Source organism: Apium graveolens, chromosome 10 (assembly GCF_009905375.1).
Source record: "Apium graveolens cultivar Ventura chromosome 10, ASM990537v1, whole genome shotgun sequence".
In the NCBI taxonomy this organism is placed as follows: domain Eukaryota; kingdom Viridiplantae; phylum Streptophyta; class Magnoliopsida; order Apiales; family Apiaceae; genus Apium; species Apium graveolens.
In genome coordinates, this window is record NC_133656.1 from 120,824,899 (window position 1) to 120,843,079 (window position 18,181).

General features: G+C 37.6%; 1 protein-coding gene across 1 annotated transcript; it reads left to right on the forward strand.

Moving 5' to 3' along the window:
* Positions 1 to 6,484: 6,484 nt before the first annotated feature.
* On the forward strand, positions 6,485 to 8,528 carry LOC141692685 (protein NUCLEAR FUSION DEFECTIVE 4-like). Its single transcript, XM_074497599.1, has one exon. The coding sequence runs from the start codon at positions 6,648 to 6,650 to the stop codon at positions 8,349 to 8,351; it is 1,704 nt and encodes a 567-aa protein (XP_074353700.1). The 5' UTR covers positions 6,485 to 6,647; the 3' UTR covers positions 8,352 to 8,528.
* Positions 8,529 to 18,181: the final 9,653 nt, after the last annotated feature.

Below are 18,181 nucleotides of genomic sequence, written 5' to 3' on the forward strand. Positions count from 1 at the left end.
GGATATCATTCATTGCATATTAGTTGGAAATCCCATCTGTAAGGATTCTTAATATAAGCTCACAAGTATTAAATCTTCAATATTTAAAGGACTTGTGAATTTATTAGTAATCCAGTACCTCGTACTTAGTGCTAATATCTTGATTATCATGATTACAATGTCATATATATTTGTGGTAGTTAAGTATTATAGCATTAAGTTTGAATATTATTTTAACTAATTTAAATTATGATTGTAGACAATTCCATTCTATATCAGTCTCATAATTTAAATTATGTTAAAATAATATGCAGCATAGTTATTTGTATCATGTACGAATAATTGTGGTACTTTTAGTATTAGTGATATTATTTAGAATTTTTGTTCTAAGTAATCAATGCTTATTTCTAAAATCACTGATATTGAAAGTTGAAGTATTTTATAAGTTATGTGTATAAAACTCTCAATATTTTATATGCTTAGAAAGTATTTCTAAAATTACTAATTATCCAAAGAGTGATTGCCATGTATATAAGTCATATATCCTATTGGTGATTATTCAAGGATAATTATAAATATTTAAGTGCTAGTATCTAACTCATAGATATTTAGTATTTATTTATTTAATATTTATTTTGGGTAATTTGGATTATGGAAATTGAAGCAATTCAATGATGTTATTTGCTCCATAATTCAAACTAACTTAAAATAAATAAGCAGCATGATTGATTATAACTAAATCTGTCAACAATTGATATCTAGTATATTGATTGTAACTTATGTGTTATAAGTTAATTATGAGATTTTGGTTTTAGTGAATTTATCAATGCTTATATCTCAAGAATTCACTGAAATCAGAACATGATTGTAGCATGATTAGTTGTGTGTAATTTTTTGACTTATAATAGTTAATGATATTTAGTTAAGAGTTTAACTATGAACTAATTGTGAAGTATTAGTATTTGTGACATTACTTAGAACTCCTCTAAGTAATCAATGCTTATCTTCAGTCACTTATACTAATATAAAAAGTATAAAAAAATTTCTTAAAGTACAACTATGGTCAATGAGGATTTGGCTTTATTAGAAGTAACCATATGTTGTCCACTCAGAATAATTTTTATACTTATTTGCAAATTCCTAAACACTTTGATAATAGATGCAATACTCAATGGATCAAAGTATATGGAACTTAGAATATTTTTCTAAGATTGCAAACAAGTCAATGTTGGTTAATGTTGTTTTATTTATCGAACCAATATTGTTTGAGATATTACAGTTGTTAGGAGTTAACAATTGTACGATATATGAAATTGAATGCTGATGTCTTTTTGATAGATAATTGGTATATAATTCATTGATATCTTATTTTAATATTTAAAATAGGATGCAACATAATTATTGGTATCTAAAGTACTTGACAAGTATTAGACAATGATATATTGTTAATATTTTGTTGCAGATAATTGTGAGATTTTAAGTTCTAGTAAATTTATATGCTTTGCTATATCTGAAAGATTCATTACAATTTGAAATTAGCAGCATAGTCATTCTTATTAAGGTTATTTATCAATACACAATTTTGTTGATTATAATCTTATAAAGATATATTATGGAGCTTTTGACATAATTGAGAATTGCTTAGACTTTACCCTAAGTGATCAATGCTTTTACAAAAACTCATTCATATTAAAAGACAAAATCTTTCTTTATCTTCTTAATACTGCTAGGTCATCAGTCTGTGTCTTATCAAATCACTTATCTTTTTAGGCATAAAAACAGACTTGTGCACTCGAATAGTTTTAGGAGAAAATCAAACTTCTTTCTACATTGGTGATATCTTATTTCATTAAAATCTTTTTGAAATCACTATTGTACATCATTTCTCTCAAAGATTAAATGCATAATTTTCATTCATTATAGATCTTAAGTGCATTTTATCTCTATATTGCCATATCATCTGTGATGCAGGTTCAACCTCCAATGGCCTTCTTTCATTTGATAGTCACAAGGTTGAAAACCCACAACTTCTATCCCAGACTGTAAAGACAAACATAAAAACAAAACCAACAAAAACTCTCTTACCCCTAAAATGAAGTATAAATGAGCGTGAGGGAGAAAGTGCCTTAGTGCACCACATAAGGAAGGTTCTGAAGTCAACCCAGAAGCTCTGTCTCCTACAAAGATGAGTAGCATTTAAACCAAGACAACTGCTAACCCCCATACATCTTCTAAAAAAGATGTAATGGCTGAAAAGGCACAAAACAGTTACTAGATTCATCCTCTCAACAGGGTGCGTCTATTGAAATTCGTTTATCGGCCAAGGCATCCGATGTAGTGTCACCGCCTTAAACATAAGCAATTATTGATGCACAAGGAAAGGTTACACACACAAAGGATGAGTTGACGGAAACAAGAGTTTCGACCATTTTAAGGTCAAATTCGATTGTTCAAGGTTCTTTAATGGACCAATTGCCTTTACAGGTGTTAGAAAAGGATACCGATCCAATAGCCATATGTCAGTGGTCAGTGTCTACCTCCCCGGGACTAATAAATATGGATGCATCTGCGGATAGTGGATCTGACATAGGTGCAGATCGGCAACTTATTGACAATGATTCAGATATTACCTGATAAGTCACAAGGAAATGTCTTCACAGACATTAGAAGAGAACTTTGATCTTTATGCTAAATTCTTTGGATCACTGTTTACCTTCCCAGAGTTCAAATATGGAACTCTAAAAGGGAAACTAGCAACTTGTAGATTATGACTCAGATTCATCTGACGAGTCTAACAAGGATGGGGATTTGCAAACTCCCATTGCACCACATGTGACCTCCTTAAGGATGGCTAAGGTGATTTTCCTTGCAGGTACAGCTGGATTTTGGAGCTATGAGAGGAGTGATACACTTGTGAGAATGAGTGTAAACACGAGTGGAGAGAAGAGTGAAACACTTGTGAGGTACACGAAACAGAATCACACACTCACAGTGAGGAAGAAAGACAAAAACCATATCCCATTCCTTATCCCTAAACATGGTTCTTGATATTACGGGTCTCGAATCTGTTTATGATTGGAACCTAACTCTTAGGGACCTAACATTTACAGATTGGATTAGAATACTTCGAGACCTTTGGGAGCTAACAATTGGTAATAATTGGTGATCTCACAGTTGGGAGGTATAATAAGTTGGGAAGATTGGTGAACATAATGATCAACAGTGAAGTCATTCTTGCAGCATTTAAAGGGATATAGTTGATCAGACTCTGACTTGTTATTTCTTTTCCAACCAAGTAAAATATGAGAACTCCTTCAAACAACAACATACATTCCTTCTCTAAGGGGGATATAAAAGCTTATATAATAGTTTGGAGGATTCCTCAACTAAGGGGGAGAAATAGCAGGGAGGAGGAAAAAGGTAAAGCATATGTACACTGCACCACACCATTGTTGTTTGTAACTATGGATCCTATTGTACGGGAGAGGTGGTAAACACAAGGTGATTTCCTAGTGATCAGAAGAAGTGGTTTGGTTCATCACTATTCTTCATAAGGGGAGAAGTTATTTTCCATAAAGGGAGTACCATTAGTTCTTATCTGTGAATCCTATTGTACGGGAGAGGTGGTAGACGAAGGTGATCTCCTTTAAGCAGTTGATTCTCATAGGGGGAGAAGCAAGAGAGATATGCGCTTCTCAACAGGAAATATGGTTGTACAAACAAAGCTGCTGATGATTACTTCAAGACTGAGAAGTATTATCTGGCAGAGATTTGAAGAACCAAGGAAATAAAGATTAAACTACTTGAAGATCAGTTCAGTTCTAGAAGAACAAGCATCTTTCATTTCAGTTACTCAAGAAATCTGGAAATGCATTATTTGATCCAGAAAACTAGTAGCATTATTTACAAGTCCTGGTACATTACTTTTTCTAGTTGTTAGTTGAGTTATCCTGTCTATTTAATTTGTTTGTTAAGTTTAACAATCAAATAGGGGGAGATTATTGGTGAGACTGCGTAGCTATATGAACAGTTACGTGATAACTCAACACGATAACAACACTAGAACATGACAGGTTAATAATACTACGTCTACACAAGAAATGAGGAAGAATAAAGACAAGGAAAATACAAAGAATCAGAAGATTAGAAGAAAGCCCGAAGTCTGTCTACAGTCATTGAAAGAAGTTCATTAATATGATCATGTCTCAGTGAAGAACAAAGGTTAAAGACTTTCAGGGTTTCAGAAATGTTGAAGATTCAGTATACAAGTGCTACCAGAAGATTTCAGTGTATTGGCATTGATTGAAGATAGACAGTGTATGAAGCATAGGAATCTGAAGAATTGAAGACAGGGTATAGACAGAGGTTAATGAGACGTTGTCTAAAGTACCATAAAGGATTCCAGTAAAAATATAGTTGTTTATTGATAGTCAGTGTCTGAAGCAATAAATTTGAGGCAAGCTTAACAATGTAATCAAGGCTATAATACGAAGACCTGAATCGGGGTTAGTCGTCTGTGAACCAGACCAGTTGCACTAGGCGTCAACAGCTCGTGAAAGGAATCTGGGTATTATTTATAGAAGAATTGTTAAGTTGAGTAACGTACTTGGATTGAACGTTTATCTGTTAAAGTACGAGAAGAGGTGCGCGGGATATACATCTAAACAGCTCAGGGGATTGGCAAAACTCAAAGTTTAATTGTTAAATTAACTAAATTATTTAATGGACTTTAATATAATTTATTTAATAAACTTAAAATGATTTATCTTATAAACTTTAAATAAGTTTATTTTATAAATCTAAATTAGTTTATTTATATAAGTTATATTTTAGTTTATTTTATAAATTAATTTAGTTACAATTAAACTTAAAAAGAAAAAGAAAAAAGAAAAGAAAAAAGAAAACAGAAAACAAAAAGAAAATAAAAGAAAAAGAAAACAAAAAAAAAACAAAAAGGAAAAGAAAAAAACAGAAACAAAATAAAAGAATAAAAGGAAACAAAAAACGTGTACATTTTTTTTTATTAAGTACATGTACATGTACTTGATATATGTAGTAAAACTTGTTGCCACACAGAGAGCCTCCCTCCCCTTGTAGCCACAGAGCACAGAGCAGAGCTAATTGGTGTCGCCACACAAATCAACTACTCTCTCCTGTATTTTCTTGTCGCCACAGAAAGGTTGTCGCCAAAGAATTCTCAGCCACACACTTTATTGTATTAAGTCTACACCTTGCAGCAGATCTGAAGGAGTTCTGTTTATCTTCTTCTCCAACAAAAAGAGAGCTGATAAAACAAGAAGTAGAGATTTACAAAGAAGCTCCGGTACCTTGAATATCCGTTTAACCTTTCACCGGAGTAACGTTATAATGCCCGATTTAACTCTTGTCTATTGATAGGGGCATTATAATCGTTACGTGGCAATTAAATCCTAGTACAAACAAAAGCTAGATTATTGTATAGGATTTGATTTGTAAATTTTTGTAGAAGTTAGGAACTTTGTTGTTCTTAGATTGTAGCCGGTTAATTTATTCACCGGAGTGTAGCAACACCCTCGAGGATTTATATACGAATATATATTTCCCCGAATATCTTGTGTTCCTTGTTTTTATCGTTCCAAATACAATCCTCTCAAGAACACGAAACCACTAACCGAGAACTAAATCTATATCCGCAAAAGATTCGAATTTTTTTTTAATTTAGTGATTATCGTATTCAACCCCCCTTCTACGATAATTCGGGACCTAACAAATAACCGTTGAACCAAATTATACATTGTTCCGTTATTACAGTATAATAAGTATAGAAGTATAGATTATAAAATAATGAATTCCAATGATTTAAGACATTATTTGTTTATTTCAACTCCAATAATAATCCATATACTCACTTCTTATCATTATTATAATAATAAATTTGAAAAGAGAGAGACAAAAAGTAAGCGGATGGTTTAGTAAATCATAAAATATAACTTTAAGAGTGTGTTGTTCTTTTAAGATAAAGAAGGAAAAGAGGTGTTTAGTGGTTTGAAGAGCCACTTGTAGTTATCTTGAGCTAAGAGCTTGTTGGACTTGTTCTAAAAGAATTAGAAGATGATAATGCTGTTGAAGTCTTGAAGTCCTGAAGGCTATTCAATAGTAGATGAAGTAGGATAGCGGTTTAAAGAGGGTGGGAGGAAGTTGGATGAAATGAGTTGTAAATTTGGAAGTTTATGAACTATGACCGGAAATCACATTAACATACAGTATCTCCCTCGCACAGTTACACTTTGTGAAACTGTTGATTATGCATGCAACATGAAGTGTGAATGGAGATAATGAGTGCTGACTGTTTAGAAACATCAAGTTTTAACGCAAGTCAAATGTCCTTCAAGGGTAAATCCAAATCTTTTCGATATACATTGAATGTTAAGAGCAATCCGATAAACCCCATTTATAGAGATCTTGAATCATCAGCCTAACCAAACAAAATTGCTTTTAACACTAATTTCACAATGACATTCAGTTTTGTATTTGCTAGATAAAGAAAAAATCCTGCAACTTTCACTCTCATAAGTCATAATTGATCTCTGTAAGTGCCCGATTTCGGGGCCACTCACTGGTGTCATCCCTCAGTTAATAAAAAGAGTCCTTTCTTGGTTAGTGTTTAAGTTGTCTTTTAGATTCCTAATATGGAGCAAGGATTGCCAGAAAGCACAGATTCCGCTGCTAAAGGTAGCAAACTGGAGTTTGCTTTGCACGTTTTTCGTGGCCGATGGCTGTCACTGTTTGCATCATTTACAGTCCTGGCTGGTGTAGGAGGTGGTTATATGTTTGGAATGTATTCCAAGGAGATTAAAACGCATTTAGGCTATGACCAGAGAACAGTCAATCTCATTGGATTCTTTAAGGATCTTGGAGGAAATCTTGGGATTTTTTCGGGCTTGATCGCTGAGGTAACTCCAATTTGGATTCTTCTTCTAATCGGCTGGTCTGTGAATTTTGTGGGCTACTTTGTGATATGGCTTGCTGTTACCGGCAAAATAGCAAAGCCAAAAGTGTGGCAAATGTGTACATACATTTGCATTGCAACCAATTCTTTCAACTTTCAAAATACTGGAGTTCTTGTCACTTGTTTGAAGAACTTCCCTGAGAATCGTGGCGTGTTGTTAGGTGTCTTGAAGGGATTTGCAGGTTTAAGCGGTGCTATCATGGCACAGATTTACTTGGCCCTTTATGGGAATGATCCTCAGTCTCTCATCCTTTTTATTGCATGGTTTCCAGCAGCACTATCAATAGTTTTCGCCTACACAATCCGGACCATTAATGATGGTAGGCAGCCAAATGAGGTCAGAGTTCTGTACCAGTTTCTGTATGTATCAGTTGTAGTAGCGTTGTTTATCATGGGAATGACCATAGCTCAGGAACTGGTGACTAATTTTCCACCAATTGCTTATGATGCAAGTGCTACTTTAATTTGTTTTCTATTATTCTTCCCTCTTGTTATCGTTTTTCGAGAAGAGTTGTACCTCTGGAACAAGAAGAGAATTCCCACTAGTCCTAAGGATGTTAAGATCAAGATTCCAGCACAATCTACAGAAAGAACAGAAGAAATGGCAAGAAAATCTTGTTTCTCTGATATTCTCGATAAACCACCAAGAGGAGAGGACTACACAATCTTACAGGCACTTTTTAGTGTAGACATGCTGATGATACTAATTTCAACAGCTTGTGGATTTGGCTCAACCTTAACTGCAATTGATAACATGGGTCAAATTGGAGAGTCACTAGGATATCCATCAAAAACCACAAATGCATTTATATCTTTAATAAACATATGGAGCTACTTTGGAAGGATATTCGCTGGTCTGCTCTCTGAAAAACTTGTAGTGAAATTTAAATTTCCCAGGCCTCTTATGACTACTCTCTGCCTCTTGTTGTCATGTGCCGGTTTCGTCCTTGTAGCTTTCCCTTCTCCTGGCTCAGTGTATTTGGCATCCGTGATTATTGGCTTTACATATGGATCACAGCTTCCATTACTCAATGCTATAGTCTCTGAGCTCTTTGGTCTCAAGCACTATGCTACATTGTTCAATGTGGGAGGGTTGGCCACTCCGGTTGGTTCATATTTGTTCAGCGTGAGGATCACTGGAGTTCTGTATGATCAGGAAGCAATCAAAGATCTTTCTCGGAAAAATATGCACAGATCATTAAATGGGGAACTCACTTGTATTGGGACTCATTGTTATAAAAAAGCTTTCAGTATTTTAGCAGCTGCTGCATGCTTTGGAGCTTTAGCCTCGTTGGTTTTGGCCCTAAGAACTCGAGAATATTATAAAGGTGACATATACAAGAAGTTTAGAGAAGAAGCTGAAGCACAAGAAGAAGAATTATAAATCCGCTTACCTTATTTGCTGTTTGATGTTAATCACATATGTGTGTATATGGAATATTACTTGAGGATTGGTATTGCCATCCACAAAGCATTGCGGCGCAGATTGTTGCCCGCTTGCATTGTATCTTGGTATAACTGTTCGGTTTAATGTTATCATATATTACAAAAGTCGTATTTTTTAATTTATCTTTATAAACTGACTGAGAACGGGAAAAAGATTCTACGATTTACATATGGAAAAATATTGTCTAGTTATTTCACTGCTCAATATTAGAACACACGTGCAGTAGTATCTTTCAATCCATTGTCTGCAGAAAGAGAAAAGAAAACGCAGAGACTCGAGGGAATCCACTGTTTTGTTTAGTCTATTACACAGCTCCTCTGAGGTCACTACTCTAACAAGTATAGTAAAACAAGGATCCGAGAAAATAAACTGAATCCAAGGCTAAAGGAAGCTACATTATGGGGGAAGATGAGGACATGGATGAAACCAATATGTTTCGATGCTCTGAGGAATGTTAAAAAGAGGCATGTACCTCCAGCCTGTAAAAGAACTGTAATTGAAAGCTGTAGAGGGCTTCTAATTAAGTTTTGAAGGCAAAATATACAGAGAAGATAAATATGCTTTCAAGGGTCAGCACATTTTGACAAATGAGGTTTTACTTACAAACTCACCAAAAAAACTAGAAGAACCGTATATATAAACATTATAAAAGAGTGCCGATAGTTATTTGCGCAATCGAAATAGATCACGTGTGGATAAATTAACACTTAAAGATAGCAACCGAAAAAAATATACCTCTCATACATGCGAAAGAAATATTGTGACCATGTATGGATAAATTACCAACAAGACAACCGAAAAAAATGTTGTGATCAGTGTAGTTCGACAATATAAAACTTTAGCAATTCGGCTGCAAGGATCCAGCACACATAAGATGCTATCGCAACAGATACTCGATTACGTGTATACTATAAAATATAAATTTCATTTACAATTGTTGACGGAGGAATTTGGTATCAACAAAGTTTGAGGTTCGTCGCCGGAATCAAGATCTACGATAGTGGTTCTTCGCCTGAAAACTGAGCGGAGTGTGGTGGTTGTGATAAATTGGGAGCTGAGATTGCTTAGGGTTGGTGGTGGCTCCTTATGGCTCTCGCTTCCGACCCCTCACAATTTGCCTACGTATCCCTATTTATAGGGAATCAAGCCCACATAGTTCTTGGGGAACAAGAAATCTAATGGGCTTAGACTTCTTATTCCCAGGCTCGGTCCAGAATCCATCTTCCGCTAGCTTTAGGAATGTCCAACTATGAGGCCCAACCGCGAAGGCCCAAGGCTCGTTTGTAATCGCAGGACTTCACGGATAATGCATCTCCCTGCGCAAGGATAACATTCCGCTACAGCTATCTCCCTTGAATTACGAATGCAGGTATAGCCACGGTTCACCCCAAATGCCAGACGCGTCCCTGTCCCCCGAATGAGGATAACTCACCAGATAGCAGGACAGGTGATCCCTAGCTCTTGGGTGCAAAGTGCAGGATGACTCCAAAGTTCTCCAACGAGGACACCCGTTGAATACAAGAACAGAGTTCCCAAAGCACACACCAAAGTTAACCACGCATCCCCAACGAGGACACCCGTTGAATACAGGAGGAGGCCTTCAATCATCAGGCATACCCCTGGAGGCCTTCAAGCTTTTCACGAACATCCCCCTCCTTGACCGTCTCAAGGAGGGAATTCTTCAAAGAGTACTCTTGATCATGCATTCTTCACACATAGGACGCGTCCTGAACGATTGGGCGTGTCCTCGCGCTACGAACTCCACATATTGTTATATCTTCCAAGTATCTCTATTTGTTTTGTCTTGAATGAGAACAAGCTCAACAATCCCAAAGTATGCATCTCCTGGAGGCAGGACGCGTCCTCCCCTTGTAAAATACACATATTCTCCTTGCATGGCAACCTTATTACCTGTACAGCTCATCCCATTATTTTTACTTATCAGGGCGCGTCCTGCGCCTTGGGCGCGTCCTCCTCCTTTCAATATCTTCCTCCTCATCTCTTTACATGACAACCCAAAATACAGCCTACACAATCATGGACGCATCCTACATATACAGGACGCGTCTTCGCTTCATACAATGTAGACCAAAACCTAATTATTCATCTTCTTGCCCCAATTCAATTCCAATTGACCCGTATTTGACCCGAGATGATCCAATACCAAATTTTAGCTATAACAACTACCCCCCGAATTCCATATGAAGGTGGAAACAAAATTGGAATTCTAATATCTACATTCAAGCAAAAATTTGTGTCATCCTCCACTCGTATGAGTATGCGTCTTCTGCATCTTCCTCTATGAGGGCACATTCTCAATTAAGGCCGCGTCTTCAGAATCTTATCCTCCTTATTGACCATGATGGCGCGCTCTCACTCTTTGTCGCGTTCACAATTGTCATTCACATTTCTTCACGCCTTCACCTATGAATACCCCTTCTCTTCTTGATAACTTTAACCTTGGTTTGTCTAGAGAGGTTTACCACTTATGTACCATATCTCTAAGATTACATGAGCTAACTCGGCGTAAGAAACAAGAGAATTTGTACAAAAGTGTGCACCTCACATACCTTGGAAAAGCACAATCCATTAACAAAGGTTTGAGGGTTCTCTAACTTTTTCATCCCAATATTGGTCTCCAATGAGCGCGCCTTAAACTGAAAGGGTCATCATATGAGGACGCACTCTAAGAAAAGCGCGACCAGAATAAAAGACTACCTCTCTGATCTTCAAGTAATAAATAATCTTTGACGCAAGGAGGACGTGTCATGGTGATAGTGATCATTTCACCGATGACACAATACCATTCTATATTTGATTTCCTGCTTCTTTCCAAATCATGACTCCAAACCGCTGATCTCATCTTTTCCACAAATAGCGTGATTCATTTATTCAAATCAAAGTCAAAACTTTTAAAATCTTCTTCAATCATCTATTTTTAGAGGGTGCGCCCTTTAAAGAGGCGATGTCTTCCTCAAATAATTAACATCATTAGAGGGCGCGTCCTCTTTACGAGGAGCGTCTTGCTCGATGAGAGGAGCGTCCACGTCGATAAGGGTATCATTCTTGGAGGGCGTGTCCTCTATGAGAGGAGCGTCCACCTCCACAAGGGGAATCACCCTTGGAAGGCGCGTCTTCTCTAAGAGGAGCGTCTACTTCGACAAGCTAACATCCTTGGAGGGCGCGTCCTCTCTAAGAGGAGCGGCTTATCTCGACAAGGTCTTCATCTTTGGAGGGCGCGTCCTCTCTAAGAGTAGCGGCTTATCTCGACAAGGTCTTCATCCTTGGAGGGCGCGTCCTCTGTCATAGACGCATCCTCCTCGACAAGCATATTCATCCTTGGAGGGCGCGTCCTCTGTCAGAGACGCATCCACCTCGACAAGGTAAATCATCCTTGGAGGGCGCGTCCTCTGTCAGAGACGCATCCACCTTGACAAGGGAAATCATTCTTTAAGGGAGCTACCTCTGTAAGAGGCGCGTCTACCTCGACAAGCTAACATCCTTGGAGGGCGCGTCCTCTCTAAGAGGAGCGGCTTATCTCGACAAGGTCTTCATCCTTGGAGGGCGCGTCCTCTATAAGAGGAGCGTCTTATCTCAACAAGGGTATTCATCCTTGTAGGGCGCGTCCTCTATCAAAGACGCATCCACCTCGACAAGGGAAATCATTCTTTGAGGGAGCTACCTCTGTAAGAGGCGCGTCTACCTCGACAAGCTAACATCCTTGGAGGGCGCGTCCTCTCTAAGAGGAGCGGCTTATCTCGACAAGGTCTTCATCCTTGGAGGGCGCGTCCTCTCTAAGAGGAGCGTCTTATCTCGACAAGGGTATTCATCCTTGTAGGGCGTGTCCTCTGTCAGAGACGCATCCACCTCGACAAGGGAAATCATTCTTTGAGGGAGCTACCTCTATAAGAGGCGCGTCTACCTCGACAAGGGTCTTCTACAAAATCTTCATGTAACAAAACTAAATCAAAGATCAATATTTTTAGAAGGCTTTTATCTTCAACAAAGCTCAAGCGATGCAGAAACTATCTCTTGTTGAAACATCTCCCAACGAGGCATCTCACGGAGTGGCTTCTGGTTAAGGGCATCTCACTCTCAGAGACATTTTCTTTAAGTTGAGCGTTTCCTTAAACATGAGTATTTTTCCGACCTTACGCATCTCTCTTATTTTTAGGAAAAGCCATGTACCTTACTCATGTGGCAATATGTAACACCACAGAACTAATGAGAGGTAACCTACCCCCCGAGCGTGCACCTTGTCAAAAGTACTTTGTAGCCTCATCTTCGTCATCTTGACTAATGCAACTCCCACATTCCCTTTTTTCTAAAGACAACCAGATGACCTTGGTAGTCATATCGAAAGAAGAAGCCTTAACATATGAGCCAGATATGCTCAGGGCGCGTCCTGAAAACTCACTCAGATTATTGAGGATGTGAGGGCGCGTTCGCTGAAACTAAACTCTCGACATACTAGGAAGATCATTGTACTTCATTTGCTTCTTTATAAATCATGTATGTAATGTCGAGGAAGATCACATGGGTATTTCAATGAAGGCGCGCCTTGAGAGAGATAGCGTTGGAGAGTTTACTTATAAATGTTGAGGATATAACATTATATCCTTAGATGGAGGAGCTCATTCATGTCCTGGGGCCTCACCTTGACAATCAAGGGGCGCGTCCTAGGATTCATGGTACCTCTACTCTGATAGATTCTTTTCTCTTGAAGTTCCAATATTAAGATTCTCCTGGTGGTCAATAAAGTTCACCTCACCATCAATATTTTTTTTCGAGGGTGCGCCTTAAGGAAAGGGCGCGTCTTGAAAGATGAGGAATTAGTTCCAGTCGAGCCATTCTTCAAGTAGTGACTATAACTCATCTGATTATCATGACATCTTCATTGAAAACTTTCATAGACTTTTTCTTCTGAGGGCACGCCCTGGGAGGGCAATTCTCCACTGAATGTTTCACATGCAGAGGGCGCGCCTTAATATATTGTGACGCAGCACTTGGTAACTCATGAGATTTTTTCCTGATAAGATTTTCTACCTACAATAAACACAATTAATATGGAACTTGGAATGTTACCTGGAGGACGCGTCCTAGAGGGACGGACGTGTCCAGTCGGTGAATTTTCCTGGAATTTGCTGGAAGTCATCTGGGCCCCAAATTTTTTAATCAAGGCGCGTCCTAAGAGTTTGTGGGAATTTTCTCCATGCTAAATCTCTTTCCCAATCCTCTTCCTGCACAAGTCCCAAAAACAAGTAATGGAAAATACAACGAAACTAGTTGAGTGTTACCTTGAGGGATCTTGTTAAAGGCGATGACTAGCTCATGATAGTAATGCCTTCTTCTTGGATTTTTCTCCTCCCGATCGTCCTCAGATTTGTGCCTGATTAAGTCTTCTGAACTGAATAGTGTTCTCAAATCTTCTAAGTCAAATAGAATTGTTCAGTCTTCTCATTGGAATAGGATTCTCCAATCTTCTAAATGGAATAGGATTCTCCAATCTTCTAATTAGAACAGGATTCTCCCATCATCTAGATCGAATAAGATTCTTCAATCTTCTATACCAAATAGGTTTCTCCCAATCTTCTTACTGGAATGGGTTTCTTGCAATCTTCTAAGCCAAATAGGATTTTTTGGTAAAAATTCGTAGCTGCTGTTTTCCTCTGTTTCCGGGCTGATCAACTTGGATTGTCGTATCCATATCATTTCTGAATTAAAGAGAATTCAATAAGCTTCGTGTAGGCTGTAAGATCGTTCAAATCTGACTTACGGAACTCGAGATACGACCCAAACAGTGTAAGCAAATCGCTTAACCCACCAAATCCGAATTTTTCATCCAACTTTGCTCCTTTGTGGCCATGGTTGTAAACTTCAACCCTCATGGCTGGAAATCATCATCCATGGATCTCCCTCGTGGCCGTGAATACTACATTCAAATCTCCTTCGACACCCCTGGCCAAAAATATTTATTTTACGGATCTCTTTCGTGGCCGTTGTATGCAACTCCTCTGTGGCTATCCTTCAATTCTTGCGTCAAAGAACCTTCATCGTGACGAAACATCTCTTCCTCCTGAGATTAAGATCTTGATCAGCACCCCTCCTTCTAGCACCAATTTGTTAACGGAGGAATTTGGTATCAACAAAGTTTGAGGTTCGTCGCCGGAATCAAGATCTACGATAGTGGTTCTTCGCCTGAAAAGTGAGCGGAGTGTGGTGGTTGTGATAAATTGGGGGCTGAGATTGCTTAGGGTTGGTGGTGGCTCCTTATGGCTCTCACTTCCGACCCCTCACAATTTGCCTACGTATCCCTATTTATAGGGAATCAAGCCCACGTAGTTCTTGGGGAACAAGAAATCTAATGGGCTTAGACTTCTTATTCCCAGGCCCGGTCAAGAATCCATCTTCCACTAGCTTTAGGAATGTCCAACTATGAGGCCCAACCGCGAAGGCCCAAGGCTCGTTTGTAATCGCAGGACTTCACGGATAATGCATCTCCCTGCGTAAGGATAAAATTCCGCTACAGCTATCTCCCTTGAATTACGAACGCAGGTATAGCCACGGTTCACCCCAAATGCAGACGCGTCCCTGTCCCCCGAATGAGGATAACCCACCAGATAGCAGGGTAGGTGATCCCAAGCTCTTGGGTGCAAAGTGCAGGATGACTCCAAAGTTCTCCAACGAGGACACCTGTTGAATACAAGAACAGAGTTCCCAAAACACACACCAAAGTTAACCCCGCATCCCCAACGAGGACACCCGTTGAATACAGGAGGAGGCCTTCAATCATCAGGCATACCCCTGGAGGCCTTCAAGCTTTTCACGGACATTCCCCTCCTTGACCGTCTCAAGGAGGGAATTCTTCAAAGAGTACCCTTGATCATGCATTCTTCACATATAGGACGCGTCCTGAACGATTGGGCGTGTCCTAACGCTACGAACTCCACATATTGTTATATCTTCCAAATATCTCTATTTGCTTTGTCTTGAATGAGAACAAGCTCAACCATCCCAAAGTATGCATCTCCTGGAGGCAGGACGCGTCCTCCCCTTGTAAAATACACATATTCTCCTTGCATGGCAACCTTATTACCTGTACAACTCATCCCATTATTTTTACTTATCAGGGCGCGTCCTGCGCCTTGGGCGCGTCCTCCTCCTTTCAATATCTTCCTCCTCATCTCTTTACATGACAACCCAAAATACAGCCTACACAATCATGGACGCATCCTACATATACAGGGCGCGTCTTCGCTTCATACAATATAGACCAAAACCTAATTATTCATCTTCTTGCCCCAATTCAATTCCAATTGACCCGTATTTGACCCGAGATGATCCAATACCAAATTTTGGCTATAACAACAATATCAGTACCTTCATAGAACTTGAATGTGGCATCAAATGCATGACCTTATCATCTACAGCAGTTAAACAGTAAAAAACAATATAAACCATCCATTTACATTTAACCTTAAACAAATTCCAAACATTACTGCGTAATCTTTAAAGCAGTAAGTAAATTAGTACTCCCTCTGTACCATTATACCATTGAATTTTATACATCATTTTTTGACACGCTTTTCAACGTTCCTTTAAAACATTACTTCACAATATTTTTTTAAAAAAAATTCTGAACAAAAATTTTATGTTTAAGTTTTTATTCAAAAAAAAATTAAAAAAAAAAATATGAAACTATATTATATGAAAACCTCGAAATACGTGAAAACATGCTATGTAAATTAGTATGGAGCCCAAGGTTGGAACCAGTATTCTAAAAATACCTGATATTTAAAAAAATCCCCGATTAATCCTTAAAAAATATTTGGCGAGTCTATTTTTTGAAATCCGATTACTCGCTAGGATAGGCGGTATTATTGAACCAGACAAAACAACAAGCAATGAAACCAAAAACGGAATATTTATAAATTATTTTTGAATTATATATTTTATAATAAAATAAGGTAAATATATTAAATATTATTAAAATATTTAAATAAATCCGATTTTTTTTCCGATTAATCTCGAATTTGCCGATTAATTCGTAATCAGTACCTAAACCAATTAGTAGCGATTACCGATTTTTACAATCATGATTGGAACAAATAACAAAAGAAGATGGGATTAAGAATAAATTTCAGGAACGTGAGTGTTACTCTGGCTAACTTTCATGCTCCTTTTCAAAATATTGAACGTATTTTCAAATTAACAAAATGGAAACAAAATGGGTGTATTTCCTTTATGTCTTATAAAAAATGGATGTCGTCAATTTTCGTTAAATTTTTACTCTTAACTAATATATTTAAAACTTAAATTATAAGATGGGGCCACAATTTACAGTTATTATCAAATTAATTACTTAAGATCAAACATTAAAGAATAACAAAGTTCACGAGGTGTTATTCCTTGGGCTATATATATAGCCTATAGGGTCTATCCACAGCCATAGTTGGATAGGGACCACCTACAGCCAACAAATCAGGACCATTGAAGTAAAAAATGAATGGCTAGGATCCGCTATTGCCGCAATGTTTCATTGCGAGACCGCAATGAAACATTGCGGCAGTGGCCCACATACTCCATTCCTGTAAGTCATATGTCATAGCCTATTTGTATATTCGAGGATTCAACTCAACTCAAATAAGAATGTAATAAGTAAATAGTGGATCTACCGTCAGAGAGATCTCGCAAAGTAATATATGTCAAAGGATTTAGAAACAAGGTTCATCTACAAACTTGAGGAGTTAATTCACTGGAAGAAGTTCAAGAAGTTGATCATGCCTCAGTGATATAAATCAAGATCGTGGATTTAATCAAGTGACAGAGATCTCATCAGAGTATCATTAATTACAAGGATTTAATCTGAAGAAAATTAAAGTGTCAAAGTCAAGACATGAAGAAACGTCACGGAAGTTAGTCACTCATGAACCAGACAGTACATCGAGTGTCAACATTGAAGTGGTGGAATTGATTCATAATTTTCAGTGATTTTTAGAAGATATTCAGAAGATTGGTTGCTGCTCAGGATTAGTATTAATTCTTTATTAATTAATTAAGTCATATAATTTAATTAAGAAAATAAATTATATCTGCAAAGATTAATTTATTTATTAATTGAATTAATTGATTAATTAATTCTGAATTAATATTAAGGTTTTTCAGAATTTTAATTGGATTAAAATCTGTATTAAATCAGCAAGACAATTGAAAATGAACTAGCATGACAATCAGGATTGTCATACCGATTGTCATGCCAGGCCATTTTCAATAGTCTCACCGAAAGTTACACTGAGAGGCAGATTGTCTTGCTAGTTCAATGAGATAGTCTTGCTAGTTCATTTGATAGTCATACTAGCTCAACTGATTGTCTCACCGAAAGTCTTGCTAGTTCAAAAGGATTGTCATGCCAGCTCTATTCTATTCGGTTGATTACATAAAGACAGAAGCAGCAATACATTCACTATCAAGAATATCAAATCCAAAAAAAAACACAAGTCAAGAACACAGCAGCCGCAGCAAACATTTTATTCTTCTCTGCAATACTTCAAGATTAAATTTCTAGATTGTAAAGTTAAATCCAATCAACTAGAAATCTTTATCTTGTTCTTGTGTAACAATCTAGCGGATCAAAATCCCTAGAACTTAATCTCAAATCGCGTTTAGCATTTGATTCTAATTATTGCAAAAATAGAAAAAGTTCATGTCGAATTTATTCTAGATTTGTGATAATTGATTTGAGATTAATCCCATGTAATCGATACAGT